A 22,435-nucleotide genomic window follows, 5' to 3' on the forward strand; every position below is an offset into this window, starting at 1 on the left:
TTCATGTGACATAATAATTCGTATCCCCAAACCTGCTGTGTGCGATTGTGCTTTAAAGTCAGTCTGCTTAGTCCTCGTGTAATTACGGATTACAATGGCAAACATAATGACTGCTCTCCCTTCGCTCTTTCATTACCCAAACACCGCTGGACCCTCGCTCTGCAGGAGGAGGCAGAGGAAACATTTGCTCTGGTGTTATGGGCTGTAATGATTTTCTGTTTCTGGTTTGTTTGTAAAGGGGAGAAATGAGAGAAATGACCGCTCGTAATTGTCATGTAGGTAAAGAAGATTCAGACGATGGGAGAAGACGAAACCCCTTCCCCCACCACAGGGATCCAACCGTAGCTGAGCAGCAGTGAGAGGTAGAAACACAAGTACCAAGAGTTTCAAAGGATGAAACTCTTCACTCCTGGTTTATTACCTAATGTAAGCATGATTTAAGTAGCATGGTTTCAGTTTGTGGCTTTGTCCCGCTGTTCAAATATCCACTCCAACCAAATCAGCCGTACACAAAGGTGGAGATGACAGATCCCCAAAAACCTGTGGAGCGGGTGAAGCCTCTTTTGTCAGTCGCTGCTTAGAAGTGACAGGCTGTTGTCTGAAATCCAGCGGCAATTGTTTCCCCAAAGAATCGAGAAGCTGCAAACATGCCGTGCAAAGAAAGAAAAGCTTGACGGGAGTAAATGAAGCAACAGAAAGGGCGACAGGTTCAGCAGGCGGTCAATTGTCAGGTTATTGTATAAAAAAATGAAAACGTAAGATAATAAAATTAAGACGTACAGGGAACAACACACAGTCACAGGAAGGGAATCATATTCAGCGGCCTCGTCTCAGCCCAAACAGAAATGTTGCATTTTCAAAATCAAGAGCTTTCGTTGATTCAGGTTCCAGATTGATGGGTGAGGCAGCTTTCTCTTATAAGACTAAATATCAGATTGTATTCAGTTTGGTTTGGGTGCAGAGCTCTGGCATGAGCTGACATTTAATTATGCCACGTTGTATAAGCCATAATTCATGGAAATTACCGGTGTCAGACCTCATTAAGAAATCAGTAATGAAAAGTAGCATGACCCAGAATGAACTGCGAGAACAAACACTGGTAGTTAATATCTCTGGTAATGGACTCGTTTCCATACACGATGCATTTCACCTCGGCACACGTAAAAAATACAGTTTATTGTTCTGTAAAGTTGGTGTTGGTATAGCAGCCTGTTTACAACCCTCCAAAGTGTCTCAGAGTTGAACCTTTGACTCTGGCAGTCTAAGGCACTCTGCCTGTGTCGGTGCCACGCCGGCTCCTCCTCCTCCTCCTCCTGCTCCTCCTCCCCCTCCTCTCAGCATCCGACCGGACGCCACCGCCTTGGATTGCTTTGTTCGTTAAGCAGAGAAACGAGGGGACGCCTCCCTCGCTGAGAGTAGAGTTCTGGTCCGTGTCGTGCTGGTTCTGCTCGTTTAATCGTGGACCAGAATTTCCATCGGCTCAGCTATAAGGTTCTGTTCGCTTAAAGATGATCTTATTTACAAAAATGATCCCACATATTCATATTTATTATAATATATCTATGTCTATAATCGTCTGATAGAGTATTCAAGACAGACCCAGGCCCACACAGTCTCTGTTAAGGCAAAGTTCTGTTGATCATCTCCGCTGTCGCACTTTGTTCCATTCGCTCACGTCAAAAACAGGCAAACCGTCTTCTGCACATTCTGCTTCACAAAATAGACTCCACTGGGAAGATATATAAAAAAAAAATCCAACTTCCTGTCGAGTTGGTTTATATTTGCATGTTTGTCCCCAAGTTACGTTCAGGGAGGAGTTTTTAAAAAAAAGTCTGTACCCCCCCCACCCCCCCGCCACACACATTCTTCTTGCTCTTCCATTTTTTTTTTTTCTTTAAAAAAGTGGATGATTTACCAGTTATTAAGGTGGTGGGTGTAAAATATTTCTCAAAATAATTTAGAGTACAGTATCATAAATAAACTTGGTCCAGATCATCCTGCCTCCCCCCCCCGCCAGCCCCGTGGTTTTGACTCTGGTTCATGGGAGAACAGGAGTAAAGGGGGTGGGGAGATAAAGAAGCACAGGAGGATGGGGGGGGCGATGGTGGGGTCATCCAGATGTTGGTGGTGTAGCTCAGATGAGTGTGGCCACTGTCTTCTGCCCGGAGCCGTGATGTTATCTGCTCAGCGTGGACGTGCCCGTGCGCAGCGTGCTGGGCAGCTTGTCCGACCCGGGGATCTTCCAGGGCCCGGGAGAGACCGTGACCTTCCTCCCTGCTACGCTGCCGCCGCCGCCGCCGCTGCTGGTGGTCTTGATGGGCAGGCTGGGCCGGCTCTCTCCCAGGCTGTGGTCCCTGGGCCTGGGCTTGCACTGCTCCGACTCCACCTGCTGCTGCCACCCGACGCCGTAACGCTCCACGTCCTCTCGGCTGGTCCCGTTGGTGTGTGGGAGCTTGGAGCAGCTGGGAGAGTGGGTGGACTCTCTGGTTTCCCCCGTCTGTCTCTCCTTGGACCTCCCTTTGGTGCTCCTGGAAGCTTTGAGCTCCCCACTCTGCCCCTCTCTGCCCCCTTCCCCCTCAGTAGTGGGCTGCACCCTGTGCACCTTGTGGGAGGACCTGCCACCCTCTTTCTTCGCTCTGCCGCTGCCGCCGGTTGAAGCCGCTCTCCTCCCCTGGCCGATCGGATCTGGGTTTAGCAGCTCGGCCTTCTGGGGGCTCTTTGATCGCTCCGGCCGGCCGTCCCGTGCCCCCGCGTCTCGAGGGACGTCCAGAGGCAGCAGGTGAGGTGGGTCGGGGGCCGGGGCCAGATGAGATGAAGGCGATGACATGGAAAGGCTGTCGATGGGAGGGGCTACTTCCGACAGGCTTGGGGAGGCTGAAGGCCGAGCATCCCATGGGGCAGCATTGTCTGGAACACACACACACACAGTCAATAATACCCAAGCAACGCAAACACACACGCATGCACAAGTCAAAGTTAAAAGCTTGCATGCATGCCACTGCAAAACCAAAACCAAACACTAAATCAAAACAAAAATAATCACCACAGCAATCCTTCCTATTCTACAAGCTAAAAGCATTAAAGCAAATATCAGCGCAGCACGACAACCCACTTCAGAGCGTGTTACAGGGCGACTCTACTTTTAGACAACATCAATCTGCCTCCCGCTGCTCTCCTTAAAGCCTCGGCCAATCTCAAACCTTGGCGGAAAATCGAAAACAGGTTTAATGAAATGGACGATGTGCCCAATAGGGTGGTGCTTTAGTGAGAATGAAAAACCCTCAGGGGCCAAGTGGCCCTCTCTCTCTCTCTCTCTCTCTGAGGCCTGAAGAGGAGTGTATCCAGCTGCAGTGAATCTACAGCTCGCCCCTCCAGTCTCACGGACTGTTAGCTTCCGCTTCTGCACTGATGAGTCCCGGCCATCAGTCACTTTCAGGGCTGGGCAGGGGGCAGAGGCCAGGGCTAACTGCACCGGCGCCGTGAGGCCTAATTATAAAGAGGGAGCAGATGAGATAGAGGACAGAGAGGGACAAACCCGGGAAATTCTGTCCTGCAAGGGGAGGGACATCAGATCCATTGGGGTCCCGTGTGTGTCCCATGCTGGACTTCAGAAAACATTACCAAGAGACACGAGAGGTTTTGGCCATAAGAGCAGATGCTGGTGTCGATGTTTTGTAAATCAAAACACGTGATTTCAGCAGTGGAAATAATACCCGGAAGCCCCTGGACATACTCCCGTTGTTGTGAATCTCTTGCTTTGTTCTTCATATGTGAAAAGAAAAACGCCAGAGAGAGTCTGAACCCAATTGAGCAGCGGCGACACAACGGAGCCCGACCGAATGTATCACCGTGTGCGGCTGTGATTAATTATTTGATGTCACTCTATAGTTTGCTGTCGTGTCAATTTGATGTTGAGTAGAAGGACTTTGATAAATACGGTGCCCTTCAGGTTCAGATCTCACATGAGACAGACACACAAAACCCCACACAATGCAACACAAAGACAAGCAACGCAATCACAGCCATGCACGTGCACACAGCCGCATGCCTTTATGCAAACACTGTTCTTTGTTTTCGCTTTTAGCCGTTTCCTGAAAAGCGCAGCGCGATGAACGTGAAGCAAAAATAACTCGCTCCCTTGAACATTATTATGCTAATGCTTTAAACGGCCTAATTAATCTCCATAGATGATTTGCTTAACCTTCCAGTATGCAAATAAAGTGCCTGTAAACTACGAGTGATGAAATGCTGAATCAAGCCCACGCGGAACGGAGCGTGTGGGTTAAAGAACGCTGCCTGTACTTGGAGAGCTGCCGAAACAGCACGGAAGATTTGTGATGATGGAGCACTGTGTCTCCTGGATGACCACAGTGAGACTCCCCGTGTGCACATCAGGCCTCCTCAAGGCAAATGGTACAAAAACACTTCACGCAGAGAAAATTAAATCTCGGGGCCGGAAGGAGTTTTACAAAAAAAGAAGCAGACGCAGGGAGACGACATCACCAAAGTGCGTTTCCTGTGTTTAAAGACTCCGAAGCCAAATCGCTCATGAACATGTGTCACTTTTGGGCTTTAGTGGCGTCGTGCTCCTGCCTAAAATGGCTTTCCCTCGAGTGGGAGGTTGCAACAGGAGTGAGTGACGCATTAAGAGTTTTATTACCCGCAGTGTCACACAAATAAACGTCCCCTTCCGGGCTCAATTCGAGCTACGCGGAAATTTCGCGGGGGTAAATAATCGGCCGGGATATTTTACGTTCGTCTCCTCCGGCTGACTCAGGGTGAACGCTCGATTTGCTCTATCTGTGGGGCTGCAGGTAGCTGCTGATTTATCTGCCAGTCAAGACGAGGGAGTTTTACAACATCCTGCAGCTTGGAGAGAAATCTGAGAGCGGAAAGGCAAAAGACTCTTCAACCGTCTGAGGCGTTGCAAGGTCATAAAACAAGCAGTTTGGATATGAAAGTGCATCTTGAACAGTTGTTTACACCAACACAGCAAAACACACACACACACACACAAACACAAACCACAGCACAGAACATCCAGGTTAAAGGGAAGAGAGAAACGTCGGGATGGTCACAAACCGTGTCTTTAGAGTGGCCCATTAGGAAGAAATAGGGGGAGCCATGCTTGTCACTTTTCATGCACATGGAGAGACTGGAAGATACCATTCCTATAGAAGGGGAAGTAACAACCTAGACCAATCAATTAGTGATAGATCACTGAAATGGACAGAAGATAAACGAGTGTTAGTCCAGATAGAAAAGACATAGAATTAGACACAGAATACAATGAGTGTATAAAAGAGAAGTTATATCAGGTACATGCTAGAATAATGATATTATAGAGTGATATTAGAAAGACAGTGATTCATCTTAAGAGTTAAAAGACATGATCGTCAGGACAAAGAAAGTTGCGGAAAGTTTCTGGTACTAACCGTACTCTGGGACCTGCCCTGTCCCCCTCTTCAGGAGAAGACGGACACGCCGACCTCCGGACTTGATCAGCTCGATGGCTCGGGCGTGGGTCATGTCCCGGGTGCTCTCGCCATTGATCTCAATGATTTGATCCCCGACCTGGATGTAAAGTAGGCAGGTGACAGTTTTTTAGACCTTTTTAGTTCTTCTAACTTTGTGGAAACTGTTTGATGGAGCTGTTTTTACAGTTTGTGGGAGGAACAGGAGCGTTTCTAGGGATTTTGCAGTCCCCATGCACAAGGGAACCCCACCCCAAGAAACATATTATATATGATGGACGTTCCAGTCTTCAAATCAAATTTCTAAAATAACATTTTGGGACCTCATTAGGGGCATAGCTCAATATAGAATTTTAAGGGGTTCGTAGGGTTTATGGTAGAATTCAGGTAACGTCAAAACAAGTAAAGTGTTTGGTTTGTCCACTCTGGGCTCCTGTAGAAACCTCCCACTCATGATGTAGATATAAATGGCTCATTCTATGGTAACAAAAACAGAGTGACTCTTAATTTCAGGGGATTATAATCTAATAAAAACATCGTAATTAATATTATTTCACTTCTGCTGATGAATCCTCTTAAATCCAAACCACCACTGGTCCTTTAAACTGTCGCCCGGCTTATTTGAGCAAGGTGTGACTGACAGAAACACCCAATTAATAACATTACATCTATATTAGCTGCCATCTTGTCGCACGAGCCTCTTGGGGACGTACACAGGGCCACCAGTGAGATGAGCAAATTAATGAAGCTGTTTAAGGAACCGAGGACCGAGCCAATTACGAGCGAGCAGGTCTGAAGACGAGCGCGGCACGTACCAAATAGAAAATTAACAAGCTTCTTTTATTGCGGACGACAGTGATTTATAAAGATCAATATGGATCCATAATTCATTTGCTTTCCCGTGAGCCTCTGCGAGCATTAATAAGCATTACCCGTCAGGAGCTGGCGTCACTTGTAATTAACTTCACAGCCGTAATTCCGACATGTCATTTGAATGGAATTATGGCGAATCCCTTTCTGTGGAGCTGCTAAGAAATGTATTAAGACGCCCTGATGAATTCTAATAAGCTGAACAGTTAGCTGCAAACGTAAACATCAACTGGAGATTTTCTCTTTTTCCTGAGGACGCTACCGGACGTACAGGAGGACGGGTCAAGTGTCATCCCTCCCTCCAAACACTCTCAAGACGGGGGGGGGGGGGGACAAAACGTTCCGGCCCAATTACGCTTACAAATGAAGAAGTCCTGTGGTAATGTTCGGGCTATTTGAAAGTCATGAGCGGACTCGAGTTGAGACAGGGGGGGTTATTAGGTGTCGTTACAGTGGTCTGGAGTCTGGACAGAGGTGGGAGGGAAGACGGCTCCCTCATTAATCCTCACCTCGTAACAGCCGAGGAGAGCGAGCCTCCGTTTTCATCTTTAATAAAGTTGGATGGACGACGTGTGAATGCGGAGCTGAGAGGAGGTAATTAGATCTACTCAACGATGATGTGCAACAACCAATCACTTCATACAATCTTCTTAAAACGATCCAGTCTGGCACTTGGAGCTTGTTAGAAACTGTAAGTGCTCCTCTGCTGTGATTAGTGTACGGCACCTCGGGACAAATTACATTTCTTTTGAAGATGTGACAAAGAACCTGTTGAGCCGGTTGAGGAGAAACGATTTGGCCTGAACTCAAAATGTCAGAGCGACGGCGGGGAGTCGAGGCACAAGTGGGTTTTTGGCTTTCTGCACCTGAAAACGTGTCACACTGTGCTCAGATCCAAAGTGACAGGTGCTTTCTAACCAGCGTCTCACATGTACTTAAGTTAAATACAGACTGACCCCCCCCCCCCCCCCCCCCCACACACACACAGAGGGATGTCGGAGGAGAGATCAAAGTGTTCACTGCACCTTGTTCTCTGGAATCTGCTCCAGACTCAGTGGAGTTTCTGTATCTGAGCAGCAGTTCATCGAAAGCAGCTACGTACATTTACTCTGGTACAACCTTGTACTTACAAACAATCAAGATTTCTAGGGAAAATAGAGTTCAAGTACTACAGTAAATGAAGTACTTTTAATTTATCACCTCCGCCAAAGAAATTAGAAATTTTTGTTTGCGTTTATCAGTCAGCAGGATTTCGCAAAAGCTACAGGAGGAATTGTTGGTCCTTGGTGGAGTTGTGCGCTTTATCTATTTGAAAGATTTATCTGTGAAATTTTTATTTTTCAAAAGATCATACGAGTGCATATATATGTTATATGTTTTACTCTTACTGCTTTTATTTTGAGTAGGATTTAGGACTTTTTTTTACTGTTTCTTTCTTTCCTGACTTGAAGTGAAGTTGAAGATAGATTCCCACCTCCTCCTCCTCCTCCTCTTCCTCCTCTTCTTCCTCCTGCTTCTGGGCTCATTGTCCTCCATCGACTACACCACTGAGGAGGTGAACTAATATCTCCCCTGGGGGCATTTCCCACGCATTATCTTGTACAGGTTCATTACAGATAAGGACTGTTTAGCAGACTTAAGCTATCGGAGCCGCAGACGTAAAGATCGTGAAACATACAAGTAAGAGAAGAGGAAGCAGAAGGCCCGACAGCGATGTGTTGTTGAATTAAACCGACATCGACAAGTAGAGAAAAGCTACTGTGGAATTATGTTGCTGGCAGCAAAGCACAAGGAGGAAATGAGGGGGATGTAAAAGTGGAGTCTTGTGCTTTGTTTGATTTTCTTTTGCATTTTTAGTAGGTCCTGAGAAAATGTGAAAACATGTGTCTGTTCTTTCACAAAACACAGTTGGAACTTCATCTGGAGAGAGAGAATTGCGCAGATCTGCAAACATCAAAGTAGAATTGAAGTCGTCCCACTTAAACACGTTATCTTTCGTTATCTTTCTGAATATTATCTGTTACTAAACGCACTGAGTTTTAGGAACTTCTGGGAGGAGACAAACTTCTGAAAAACCCCAAAAGGACAAACCCTCTCTGAGCTATTGTGGCAGATTATTTCTTAAGCGGCAGTGAGAAGTTGCTCTCGCAGCTTTGATAACATCAGACAATTACAGGGAGCGTCTGCCATGTAATCCACAAAGATAGAAAGCAGCTTAACCTCTAAAAATGGGGGTGATAGAGGCTTTCTTTAAAATAAATCACGTCATCAAAACTCACCCTCATCCTCCCGTTGCGGATGGCCGGACCGTCCTCCGCCAGTCGTAGGACAAACAGGTCCATCTTGTACTCCCGTCCCCCACGGATGCTGAAACCGAAGCCCTTCACACTTTTGTCCAGCTCCACCGTGAAGAAGTCGAAGTCCTGTGTGAGCTGAGACATGATGAGACAGGATGAGACTCAACAGAACAGAACATAGTCACAGGACTTAGCTGAGAAACATGTTCATACAGTGTGTAAAGTTTTATATTTCACTGCTTGGTTCCTATCCCTGACTTCCAATTGGCTGAGAGACAACTTATAAAAAAAAATATGTGATTGAAGTACGGGAGTATAGTTTGAGCTAAAAAAACTATACAGACATTTGTATATGATTAATCAGAAGGAAGCTGGCAGTCAAAACTTTGAATACATTGAAATAGCAGCAAAAACGATGAGGACATGAATAAAATCAGCCTAAAATAAAAAATAATAATGTTTATAGGAGCACTTGAATTAGCTATGACAATTTATGGCAGATTTTGGAATGCAGCAACTTCATTAGAGGCAGTACATTGAAAAGCCTTGAACTGGGAACAAAGAATAACATTTTAATGCTGTATAAATTATGAGCAGAGCAGAGGCGGACTGATCTCAGCAGATTGTTCACTTTGGCAGATGTCAGTTTAGCTCAGAATCTATTGGCATAAAGGTGGAAATACCACATTGCAGAAAGTACATACAGAAAACAAGTTTGAAACACTATACTGATTACACTGTTTGTCCAGCAGAGAGCGCTGACAAATGTATTTTTAAAAACCCTGAGCAAAGTGAGGCTGAACCAAAATGGTCAAACTAAAACTATGAGCTGAGAACTGATAAAACGCTCCATAGACATTTACCACAACACACTATTGACCAGTGCTCCTTTAAGTATCAATTAATTGGTCTCAGAAATCCAGTCTTCGTTCCTGCTTGTGGAAAAAACTCAGTTACTCTGCTACCCCACTGGAGAACCCGTATACCAGCAGAATGATGGAAAACATCCTCACCTGAACTGGTGGCATTCTGTAATCAGGCATGTACTGCCTGGTGTCTGCGGCGAGCTGTCTGTAGTCCAGCAGCGGCGGGTGTCTGTAGTCCAACGTGGGCGGCTGCCGGTAGTCGGCCACAGGGGGGTGCCGGTAGTCCACCGGCGGCTGTCGGTAATCCGTGAACGGCGGCTGTCGGATGTCCGGTTTGACGTCCTGCCTCGCCTTCACTTCTGACCTGTAACTATCAGAGGATCAGAGGAACGTCTATGAGGATTCCTACACCTGTAATAGTTAACTCTCGTGGTGCTGGGTCACCAGGACAGAGTCGGCTTGTTTTAACAGTCAGATTGAAAACCAACTAGACCTATATTATAAAAACAGACGAAATGACAGCTCTTCAAAACTAAAGCCAAGTCATCTTGATCTCCCCCTGGTGGCTGGCTGTAGTATAGATCATCCACCCTGCCTTCTCCATGTCGGTGGATGGGACATGGACCAAAGTAATAAGTTGTATGTCAAAAGATGGTTTCTGTCTTTTCCAGTCGTCATGATTGACAGCTGAGATAGACTTGTGATTGGTCGAGGGCATGTATCTGCAGGTTATGATACCGTGACCGAATGAAGTCAAAAGCACAACATGGCCTCTTCATGTGTGGGATACAGCAGTCTCTGATTTGCTGCTGATACTGAGCCCAGAGAGACTCCTTCATTGTCTGAGGCAGAGGAAAAAGACAGTGACACTGTGGATTCTGGACACCTGCACTTCTTTGTAAAATATTCAACGGATCTCAATAAAAGAAGCAATTTTGGTAAATAATTTAGCGCCTTGAGAGATAAGTGATGTTATACAACAAACTGGTGGAAGTCAGCGAGAGAGGGAGAATGGAAAAGACATTATAAGTTCCAGAAAGAGGGGAAAGAACCGCAGCAAGAGATTGAAAAGAAGGAAAAAGTGATGAAAGGTGAGAGAGAATGGAGGCAGAGGAAGGAAAGTGACTCCCTCTACTGTGTTCTGCCCCAGAGACAGATAGAGGGCGAGTCTATAAAAAAGCTTCCCTGTGTCAGCAAATCAAAACATGACACTTTAACGCAGCACCGGGATGAGACGGGCTTCTGTGTAACTGTTTGAGGTGTCGCGCTCTGTAACCCGGCCTCCTTGTGAAGCTGCGTCTCACCTGCTCTCGTGGACGTAGGTCGGAGGCGGAGGGGCAGGCAGCTGGGTCACAGGGCTCTGATGGGGCACCGGGTTGGGTTGGCCCACGGAGAGGTTGAGTTCCGTGGCTGCCGGGCTGGGCTCGGAGGCCACGATGCCGGGCTGCGTCTTAGGGCTGTTCTGCTGCGCCATGGGGCTCTGCTTCTCTGAGCTGTGGGCCGAGGGGGGGTTGCTGATCTCTGGGATGAGAATAATGAAAAGAAAAATCATCCTTTTTTCAACCATTTAAAAAAGGTAAAACCTGCGTTATTGGATTTGTTTGCAACCTGGAGAAACAACCAATTAAAATCAAACAAAATACTTACATATGATAAGAACTACCTAATTAAATGTTTACACGGTTTGAGGAAATGTCCCAATTCTGAGAGAGAGAGATTTGTCACCTTTGCAAGACATCAAAGATTCCTTTGAACATTCCTTTGAACAAACAACTCCACTCCACTCCTTTGATCTATGACCACTGTCATATATCAAAGGAGTGGCCACTTTATAGATCAAAGGACCAATGTCATAGATCAAAGGAGTGGAATTGTTTGTTTACGGCCCAGCATCAGAGGATTCATAGTCTGTGGATGTCCGCAATACAGAACCTTATGTTTTAATGGCGTGTAATCAAACTTTGACGCCACGCCACAGTCACATCGTGTGACGAAGAATCGATCTTTGAGTTAGTTTGTATCTCCGTCTTGTTGTGATGACACTCATCTCAATTTGAAGTCGATCTGATGTTAGCCCTGGTACAAGTACCTCAAAGTAAAAATGTTGAATATGGCCAAAATGGCCACTAAATGCAAAATAGCAGGCTTCCTGTCGCGTTTTTCTAATTGCACCTAAGACTTTTTTGTTTGTCTGGTTGTGATACACCTGTGTATCACTTTTTGTGAAGATCGATCAATGTGAACGCGTTCCGGGGGTCTCGGGGGGCACCGTAGAGCCATTTTGCCATTTCACCGATTTCGAATTTTCTGCAAATTTTGGTAAGAATTTGAGCATGTTAAAGCCCTCAAAAAGCCAATTAATTTGGCTGAAAAAATAAATAAATAATACAATTCAATCAATAGCGCCTCACTGTCTGTCAGTGCTCGGGCCCTAATGACACAAACCATCCCTAAGAAAACTTTGTAATTGTGTCCATGTCCCATCAACAAACATGGAGAGGGCAGGATTTATGACCTATACAGCAACCAGCCAGCAGGTAGCGTTTGAGACGGTTTGGCTTCACTTCTGGGAATCTGCCATGTCGTCTATCTTTGTACGAGTCGTGTTGGTGCAACCACCGACCGAGAAATAGTGTGAAACCTGCAACAGGATGTAAATTGAGCTGCTCACAATACAAACAGTGTTGACCTCCCAATAAAAAGCTTTCTTCAATAGTGCCACTAGTCTCCATTGGGTTCCTTTAATGTAGCTCTAAAGACTGAGGTCATAAATGTCACGTAAATATTAAGTTGGCTTTTAATCTTATTTTCCAAAATATGGCAGTGAAAACGAATCATAAAGAACAACTTTAAATCGTTGAATTAGAGATATGAAGAGAAGTTTGAGACCTAAAGAAAACAATGTAAGTGAATATAAGTGACAGTTAATCTTAAAAGAATCCGATTTTGCAAACGTTCTATAACAACTTTGATTTAACCGAGCCAGTTCAAATACTGTGATAAATCCCTGTCAATGCAAAGACCTGCAGTTTCAGACTCTGTGTGTGTGTTTGTGTGTGTGTGTGTGTGCACGTGCTCTCTCACCTTCCTGTGGTATGATCCTCAGGGTGACGCTGAGGCCTGCATCCTTGATGAGCTTGACGATGTCAGCGTGTGGCATGCTGACGATGGACTGGCTGTTCACAGCCAGGATCCTGTCTCCCACCTTCAGCTTCCCGCAGCGGTCGGCCGGGCTTCCCTCGATGATGCGGCCGATTTTGTGGGGCACAGCTGTCGGAGGGGAATCGAACACAACACGGTGCAGGTGAGGACGCGCTCTCTGCAGCAGATTGGCGGATTACACTTGTGTGTGCTCACACAGCGCTCGCTCCCTGACTGACTGAGTGTGTCTCTGTCTCTCTGGTTTTACGATTCACCCCAGGCTTATGTAAGGCATCCAGGTTTTTTCTCTTCCATGTGTGTGGGCGATGCACTGATGCTCGGCAGAGGCAGAGATGTGTGTGACTGACGTGTCGTGGGCGGGTGTGCATAATTCAGGAGATAAAAAGAGAGGTGCTTCACTATTTAATGAGTCGTGACCTCCTCTTATACTGAGGTTTATCTTGACACTAAATAAAGATTACTTGTCATCTTAGATGTGTCTGAGAGGGTTCACGTGAGGTTTAGCCCCCCGAGGTTAAACAGTGTAGAGATGATGACTGATGACGCACGAGAATCTGCTTTCCTCCATCAAACCGCACTGAAACAATCACAGGACTCACTGTTAGCGGCGGGCGCCTCGGGCCTGTTCAGCGAGCTGATGATGACGAAGCCGAAGCCCTCGCTCTCCTTCCTGTTGATGATGACGTCACTGGGTTGAGCGCTGGGAGTCGACGTCCCGTCCGAAGAGGCCGCGTTGCCCATGCAGGCGTTGGGCGGTGGGTTTGTGCCGGTGCTGTTAGCGTACGTGAAGTCGCTGCGAGGGGAGCTGTGCTGCGTGGAGACCGAGCCGGGGCTGCGGCCGTTCTCCGGACAGGGCTCACCTGGGGGGGGGGGGGAGGCGGAATAAGTAACGTGGTCGGATATTATCACTCTTATAACTGTGCAGAAGAGAATGTACAAATATCATTGGTGTATCAAAAGTAAAAGGACTTTTAAGGCAGAAAGAACGACCCTGTGACACGTGTAGGGTTGCAAAGGGGCGGAAACTTTCCATGGGAAGTTTAGCTCGGGAATTTAAAAAAAAAAAAAAAAAAACGTAAATTAAACGCTGAGCAATAAAAACATCATTCAAAACTCTATTTTAAAGATGTATGGAATGCAGCACAGGCTGCATGTTGAATTTCAACCCCCCACTGTTCATTCTTCCATTACATGCACAGATAATTCCCAGCATCCTTCACACTACAGCACTATTGAGGCCTGCTGTAGTGTGCAGGACTAGTCAGGTAAGTTTCGATGATATTACTGGGGAAAATATATTAGCATGCTGATTGAGGATTGTTCATCTGTTCATCTAGCCTATTTCCATTCATTTATCCATCAATTATAAAATATGTTTACACAGGGCCGGCCCTAGCACATTTGGCGCTCTAGGCAAGCTTCACTCCTGGCGCCCCCCCCCCCCAAAAAAAAAAAATAAAAAAACGTTTTTTCATGAAAACGGAATTGCAACTCTCAGACGGTATTTTGCCCTGTAAGACTGCATTTATTTCAAATAAACGCAACAACGATCGCAGCAATGAACAATTTTTAATTAAAGAACAAAATTACCGAGATAATGTTGAACAATATAGAATCCAAACAAACAATAATAATAACAAACAATACAATAATATATGTAAATGTAAGAGTGTTAAATAATCAAAATATAATGTTAAAAATAAACAAATAAATTGTATAATATAAAAAGTGCAAATGAACGTTGTCTAAAGAACTATATACATTTCACTCCCTTCACTTCAAGTGTTACAGTGCAGTCCTTCTGGCTTTCCTTGCTGCGAAGTCATCAATTACATCATTGTATTGAATCTGACCACCAACTTCATGGTTAATGCTGATGACAGCCAGACCACTGAAGGGTTCTTGACACGTTTCTCTTCTTCTTCCTTTCTTTTCTTCTTAAATTGCGCCCCGGATGGCTTTTGCCTCTTCATTTTTTCTTTCCCTGAGCGACGCAACGCTGTGGAGGTGCATTGACGAGCAGACCGTCCCGATCGATGCTCGTAACAATATCAACGTCAAGGGCGGCGGGCGCGCGGCCGCTTGCCACCGCTCATCGTCAAGGCCGGCGGGCGCGCGGGCCCGCGGTACGTGCGCCGAAGCGTCCACGTAACTGCCTCTTGTCCAGTCGTGCGTTCGACCGGTATATATTGGTTGGAGATATAAAAGGGGGCGCAAAAAACTCAGCTCATTTTTTTTTTTTTTTTTTGCTGGGCGCAGTTTTGGCGCCCCCTTCTGAGGGGCGCCCTAGGCAACTGCCTTTGTCGCCTGTAGGAAAGACCGGCCCTGTGTTTACAGACGATTCCAATTGTTTGGCTAACTATTTATATCTCTGGCATTGCATTAGTGTTTTTTTACAAACTTTTCTCTCATCTTATTCTACAGAGCAATGCCACGTGCACTCATGAGTGGAGACATTTCACCCAAGCCAATGTAGAAGGAAAGGCTGTGTACATTTGCAAAAACTGTGCAAAGACCTATGTTAAGAATGACACAAAGATGCAGAAGCATATAGTCAAGTGCCCAAAGTTTCCTCAGGGCTCAAATCAGCCTATGACAAAATGTTTATATTTATGTCTGTATATGACAAGGTAAAAGCAGTTAGTATAAATGACCCACAACATTTCCAGTTTATTCCCGTTAATTCCCGTATATTCCTGTTTATTCCCGTTAATTCCCGTATATTCCCGTTAATTCCCATGGAAAGTTTCCAACTTTGAATATTCCCGGAATTTTGCAACCCTAGACACGTGTATTATTACTTTCAGGGTAACAAAAAAATACTGAACCTATTTCCATGAAAGTTGGCGGAAGAAGAAGCCATTCAATTTTGGAGCAGATCCAGTTTTATGTTCAATCTGAAACTACAGATGTCAAATGAATGTAGTTGAGTAAAAAGCTCAATATTTCCCGTCTGATATGTTGTGAAGTAGAACAATCAAGTAAAGAACCTGTTAGTTGTGCTTTAGTTGAGTAAATGTACTTGGTTGTTTTCCACGTCTCCTAAAAGATCTCACAAACACATTTTCAGAAATCAAATCCCGTCTGTCAGTCACAATGTTTTTCTCTTCTACAGATGAAGGTAATTTAAGATTCCTCCTCTCTGTCTCTCTTGATGTTGTTTCTCCACAAACATTTTTTTTTCTTCAATAGAATCCAAAGCTAATTTTAAATGTGCAAAGAAAACAATTCATTTGACAGGCGAGAGCTGTTTTTCTTCTCCGATCTTTAAAAAATTGGACGAGCTGGAGCTGAGTCTCATCGAGAAGAATCGAGAAGCAAACACACGAAACACCGGAGAGCGCAACAGAAAAAGTAACACATCAGTCGCCATGCAGTAAAGAAACCACATCATTAAAATCCATCACTGTGACAATCCAGGGTGCGAGCAGCTTCTAGATCAAACCTGATGTTGCGGTTTTGAAGGCTCATCGAGTAGCACAGCTGCGATTTGCTGTAGATAACAGTTGGAAATTCAAAATGCAACCGGAATGAAGATTCAGGGAGATTTGTCGCTTTAAACAGCCTCGTACATTCGCGTAGTTTTGCTTCACGCCGCTGACTGACACAAATAGTAATTTTACGATGGGAGAAAATAGTCCAAAGTGGGGAGTTGGGTGCAGGAGGAAGTGTGAGCTCGGAGCAGAGAGTGGAGTCTGACGTCTCGCTAAGTGCCAGTGGGAGCCAGACAATTAGGACGGAAGTAAGGGCCACAGAAGAGGCCGGGCATGAGTCAGACAGTAGCCTTTGGTGAGCAGAAATCGACGGAGAAGGCGAAAGAGAGTGGGAAGAAGTGGATTGGTGAGAACAGTGTGTGTGTGTGTGTGTGTGTGTGAGAGGTAATAATGAGGACGGAGGAGGCCGGAGTTCACAGGAGGACGTGTTGTCCCAGTGTGCAGACCCAAAGGTGAAGGAGCTTGTAGAAGAAACAGTGCGATCTCGAGAGTTTTCAGTGCAATTAATGTGAAATTAGAACTTCAGTTTTCTCACTGATTAAATCCTGCCTTATTAATCATAACAGGACGAGAACTGCGGAGATGTGAGCGGCCTGTGATATCAAGTCACCTCATATCTTAAAGCTGATGAGTGCAGAGTTAACCGTGTCCCTCCGAAGATGTTTACAGTGCCCGAGCTGTCACTACGTCTCAAATTAAAATCTTCATCCATCGTCTATTTTAAGGATGAGACTCTATGTTTCTCGTAAATAAAAACCGGCAGTGTGAGGATTTACAGCAGAGCCCACGTTCATCATGCTGCAGGAACATGTCACCGTGCAGCAGTGTGGGTTGAGCTCCATGAAGAATTAAACTGAGGCTTTTGGCAACACACATTGTTTGTTTTGCTCTTTTCATTGTATTTGTGGACAAACGAAAAAATATGTCCCACCAGTGTTAACACCAGAAGAGAGACGTCCCATGCTGCGACATCCAGCCACTAAAGTCATCACAGATTTATTTTAAATCAGAGTTTTATTTAGGTTGTCATGTTGGAACTCACTGTTCCTTGGGAAGTCGGGTGAGAGGAGGCTCTCGAGCGCAAGCGAGGGAAATCTAAATTTAGAGCTGGTCGCTCGCTGCAGACACCTCTAGGTCTGGGCTGCAGGGGCTTTGCAGGGAAGTCCCTTCACTGAGCAATGTCCGTCCACCACTTAAAAGGTTTGTGGGAGAATCACCTGGTGTGTGGACATTTCTTGTCTTCTGGGTTCATCACTGAGGATGTGTCCCAGTCGCACTACCTGGTGTTTCAAGACACTAATCATCATAAAAAATTAAAAGTATTGATCTCTCCATTACTAACAGCCCATTGGTCAATGGGTAATCCAGGTGGTCAAGCAGTTACTATGCATAATATGCAATTGCAGCCTGACTTGAACCTGTAATACTTGGTCATATCAGCATGTCTTCCCTTGCTCTTGTTTCCCGTCTCTATGATTTGCAAATGCTGAAAAACAATTTTTCTGCTGAAAACACATATTTAAAACTGAAAGTCTTCAGGAAGGTTTGATATACGACCTCAACAACCTTTGAAAGAGTCGATTTGACAGGCAAAGCCATAAAACTGTGAATATTTACAATCATATTCTCTCCAGTAGCAGCTTTGAAACTATATTTATTACTTGACCATAAATTACTCTTAATGGTCAATCAAATCATAGATTAATTTATAAGATTTGATGATAATAACGCTCTTCCATCCCTGATCTCTCACCTGGCGCCTGCACTCTCCTCCTGATGACCAGGCTGACCTGACCGTTCCGTGCCGCCCCGTGCATCAGGTCAATCACGTATCGGTGAGGTTTCCCCACCACCGGGATCCCGTCCACGAACAGGAGCTCGTCACCGGGCCGCAAGCGTCCGTCTAGATCCGCCGGACTCTTCTCGATTATCGCCCCGATCAAGATCTATTCGAAAAAAGGGAAACTGTTATAAAAAGGAAGTGGAGATCCGACAGGTTTAGATGCTGGACTTGTTTAAGTGTCACATGCAGTGGGTGTTAACTTATAAGTGAGTTATAAGTGATAAATAATCAGCTGAACAACACTGTTGAAATATTGTTTTGTTACTTTGACAGACAGACGAGGACACTAAAGCAGCCAGAGCCACCACTCTCTCGGGGGTCGGGTGGGGTGGGGGGGAGGGTCAGAGGTCAGGTGGTTAGGTGAGCACAGTGTGTGTATAATTGGTTAGAGAGGAGGAAATGACAGGGTTCCACGCCCATCGCCATACGAGCCTTCTCACGCGTCTCCGGACTCACAGGCTGCCCGGCCTCATCTCCCCCAAGCACCCGGAACCCGAACCCAGATTTCTGCCTGCGCAGGTGGACCTCGATGTCCTGGTACTCCGCTCCTGAAGAAACACAATCACAGACGACAAAAAATTCTGTTAGTTTACAACAGTAAAAGTTTGTTCATGCAGGGATCAAACTTTTACCTGTCAAGTCCACAGGAAACACAGTCCTCGGTTGGCCGGGTTCTACACAGGAAAAGAAAAATGCACCAATAAACAATAACAGATGCACAAATATTGCTCACACACAGGCAGCACGCTTTCGGAGAGCACAACAGAAAATGCACAAACTTCCACAAAGACTAGAACAAGGCAGAAAAGGCCGTGTCTCAGCACAACTGTCACCGCAGAACTTCAGCATCATCCATAAACGTCAGGAAGTGCTTACGGCGCGTAATATACCGCTTCTTTATTTACAGCGTGAGGTGGGATGCAAGCACTAATCTGCAATCAGGGGCCTCACACAACAACGTGATCTGCAAAGTAGCAAAAGGAAGTCAACCGAAGACAAGTGGCTGCGAATGAAAAATTGATTCCAATTCCGACTGTTTTAATCACAGCGAGCGCTCTGCTGGGACCCAGCAGGGATGATGGGAGAAGATGATATCATGACTACAGACGAGAGCGGTGACGCAGCTGTTACCACAGAAACCACATTCAGTGCTGCAGAGATCCAGCGGGTAAATACAGGATGTTACCCAGCAAATATTTAAAAGTACTTACTTACAGAAAACATCGTAATCGTAGTAAAAAAACACATCAAGGTAATTTTTCGGATGGATTTGTTTTAAAGGAGCAGAAAATGAAGTTTTGACCTCAGATCAAGGTCCAGCTTTCAGTCGGAACAGGAGCAGATCTCTCCAGAAACAGTTTCACTCTGAATTGACATAATCGGAGTAAGTTTGCGTAACATGGAGGCGTCAGGGGTTTATGTCATATACCAGCCAGCCACCAGGGGGCGATCAAGATTTTTTGGGGCGGCTCAGTTAGGGGCGGCTCTCACGTCGTCCATCCTCATATAGTCAATGTTATAGACCAGTAGATAAAAGACTAAAAGATTGTGCTGAGTTTGAGTTATAACCTCAGTGTTTCAAAAATCTTAACAGCCACCCACCTAAACACACACACACACACACACAAACACACACCCACATAAAAACAACCCACTAACATTTCCGCAGCGTTGTGGGAAGAGTAATGATGCGTCCTGATGATAATGTCCTCCCAAGGAAAAAGTACTTTCTTAACAAATGGATGGGGAGGTAACATCGCTGGCACCGAAATAAAACGCTCAGCTGGCGAGCGCAGGGTTTATTCCTCCGGTGTTTATGGTGCGAGGTGCCAGGATGTCACCGCCTCAACGTAAAGATCCGACCGGTCAATAAAGAGGCCGTTAGTGAATATGCTGCTTTGTTTGTGTGCGTTTAATGAACAAGGATCAAAGGAGATAACAGGAGGATAAGTAGCTGCAAAGCTTCTGATGATTATTTTAAGTGTTTGTGCTGAAAATTCGGCGTCAGATCTCTGATAGAAAGAAGGTCAATCATTTCAACAAGCTTTTTAACGTGTGGCTCTCGATGAAGTTTCTTGTGCACCTTGTGAAACCCAAATTGTGATTTGTGAATATGGGCTGTACAAAGACATTTTGATATTTGAACTTTCGCGAATATTCTTCTTCTGTGTGTGTTTGTCGAACAAAGAGAAAAAGTGATGAATCTTCACGGCACCGCCTCCAGGTGACGAGTCGTTACCCACAGTGCTACCTCACCCGCGGTATCAGCTCTGGTACTTACGCCTACTCTCAAAGATAGACCTGGACTTCTCATAAAGGTCATAGGGGTCGGGTTTAGCCAGGGCCTCGGAGGCCGAGTCTGGGACCGAGGCCCTGTGAAGATGGTGTGTCGGGAAGGGGGCGCTGTGGGGGATAACAGGGGCCGACAGGCTGGTCTGAGCTGGGCTGCCCTGGACCTGCTGCGACTCCCACTGCTCCAGCACCTGTAAAGCACAGCGGCATGAGGGGTCAGTACTTCCCAGACCAGATGTTTCGGTTAGCTTGATTAGCATGAAAACAAAGGGAGGGTTTGCTCTAATGATATTTGACCGTTTGCTAAACCCGTAGCCACGGTTGCTATGTCTGTCAAGTTCTCTGTTCTCCAACAGCACGTCGTTAAGGGAACTGTTGACAAGGGTTCTAATGATTTACCACTTGAATTTCATAGTGACTTTTGAAACAATAGGTTCTGGTTTGAGACAATGCTGCTTATTTATAAAATCTTTAGAAACAGAAGCTTCTCACCAGCTAATGATCAGTGTAGGAGCCATTGTTTTTCGTACTTTAGAATAAAGCTAGTTAGCCTTCTTTGGGATTTAAGGATAAGCGGAAATCGATGTGTTTGACTAATGTGAAACCATCTTGCTAATGTTGTTAGAAGATAAAACTTTCCCAAATCCATTAGAAGAACAAAGCTGCTGTTTTTACTCTCTTAATTCTAGCTTGATAACTAATTACGAGGGTCCTGCCTTTGAAACAAAGCTGACGTTTAGCTAATGTTGTTTGGAATGTATAAGTCCCAAATTAAATAAAGAGCAGGGCAGAGCTGTTTTTCCTCTAATCACTTTAATTCTAACTTGTAACTCGAAAGACAATGACGTCCATTTGGTCATTTGCTACTGTCTTGTGTTTTGCCTTTGAATCACTGTTAAATTAACTTTTGCAGCTTATGTTAAAGCAGGTAAATTGTTATATCCAGACTTTACTCTCTTGCCTTTTTTGTTTTTTTGTTCAGATAAGATGCTTAAGAAGAAACAACACCACTTACTGAACTCTTAGAAACTGAGAATTGTCTGTTTTTCGGCCGTGTAGAGAAACCCTAAACTTGACAGGGCCTGTCATGCCTGGTTATTGTTACTGAGCAATAACTGGACAATCACTGTCTGGGACGGAGTTTAGTGAACGGTCAAGTCTAGCTGGACAGACAGGAAGCCAGACAGTGAGTGAGGTTAGTGTTCGAAACAAGCTGAACAAATAAAAGCCTTTATTTCAACATATTATCACGAGGACATGAAGAAGAACACATAGAAGGATGTTGGAGGGGAGTTTTAGATATATGCAAAAAAGGTCTGGCTAGCACATAGGTTACTCCATCTTGATGGGGTGATATATTAAGTATTTTGGCAAATTTTGCTTCCAAAACACAACATGTATGTGTGTGCTGTCAAGTTTTTGTGGTGACAGCGTCAGTGTTGACACCAGTCAGAGTGTCAGCCTTGATGTGTCAGATAAGCCGCGGCGCTCGAGTCACGGCGCCACGAGATGACACAGGGACACGTCAGGAAGTGTGAGAGATGGATCCGGAGGGAGCGATGAGCTGTTTGAAACCGAGTCGGGAGACCGGCTGCATATGGCACACTTTAATATCCAGAATTATGGGGGCATCTGGTTCAAGATGTACTGAGAATAAATATCAGCTCCATAAAAGCTCCGAGCCAGAATCAAAAGTGTTCCCATTCGTTCTGGTTTGAGTCGAGCCATTGATGTGAAGCACGTCTGCACGGGGGCCGGGCTGCAGAGACTGGAGACCTTGTTACGGCTGAGATGAGACGACTGCATCCTCGTCTCTCTTCCACTCTGTCTCTCTCATAATGTCTATTTGTTTTAAGACTTTTAAAGCAAGCACACACTAGAGCTGCTTCCACACATGCACTGAACTCTGGAGGAGGTGAATTCGTGAACATAAATGTCCGAGCGAGAGCCTCCGGATTATCTGAGGACTTTCTCCACCTGTATATAAAAGTATAAAGTCCACATTAAGTACGTCGAGTCCGATGTGGGAACACAGAAGGTACTGAATCTGACAGACAAACTCGATGAGCTCATTTGCAAATGAAGCTCTCAGTGGCTCAGGGCTGCGCTCGGCTGCAGGTCGATATGACAATTACAT

General features: G+C 45.4%; 1 protein-coding gene across 1 annotated transcript in view; it reads right to left on the minus strand.

Annotated features, from left to right (window-relative positions):
- Positions 1–1,880: 1,880 nt before the first annotated feature.
- The window catches only part of magi2a (membrane associated guanylate kinase, WW and PDZ domain containing 2a), a 187,019-nt gene continuing 166,464 nt past the window's right edge, over positions 1,881–22,435 (minus strand). The window contains exons 12-22 of the mRNA XM_061076314.1: positions 20,288–20,489; positions 18,639–18,680; positions 18,439–18,554; positions 17,917–18,109; positions 13,269–13,529; positions 12,592–12,777; positions 10,812–11,028; positions 9,655–9,877; positions 8,624–8,776; positions 5,436–5,574; positions 1,881–2,907 (exon numbers count right to left, since the gene is read on the minus strand). Coding sequence (XP_060932297.1) covers positions 2,177–2,907; positions 5,436–5,574; positions 8,624–8,776; positions 9,655–9,877; positions 10,812–11,028; positions 12,592–12,777; positions 13,269–13,529; positions 17,917–18,109; positions 18,439–18,554; positions 18,639–18,680; positions 20,288–20,489 — 2,463 coding nt within the window. The 3' untranslated portion in view covers positions 1,881–2,176. The remainder of the gene's footprint in view (positions 2,908–5,435; positions 5,575–8,623; positions 8,777–9,654; positions 9,878–10,811; positions 11,029–12,591; positions 12,778–13,268; positions 13,530–17,916; positions 18,110–18,438; positions 18,555–18,638; positions 18,681–20,287; positions 20,490–22,435) is intronic.

This window comes from Limanda limanda, chromosome 1 (assembly GCF_963576545.1).
Source record: "Limanda limanda chromosome 1, fLimLim1.1, whole genome shotgun sequence".
NCBI lineage: Eukaryota > Metazoa > Chordata > Actinopteri > Pleuronectiformes > Pleuronectidae > Limanda > Limanda limanda.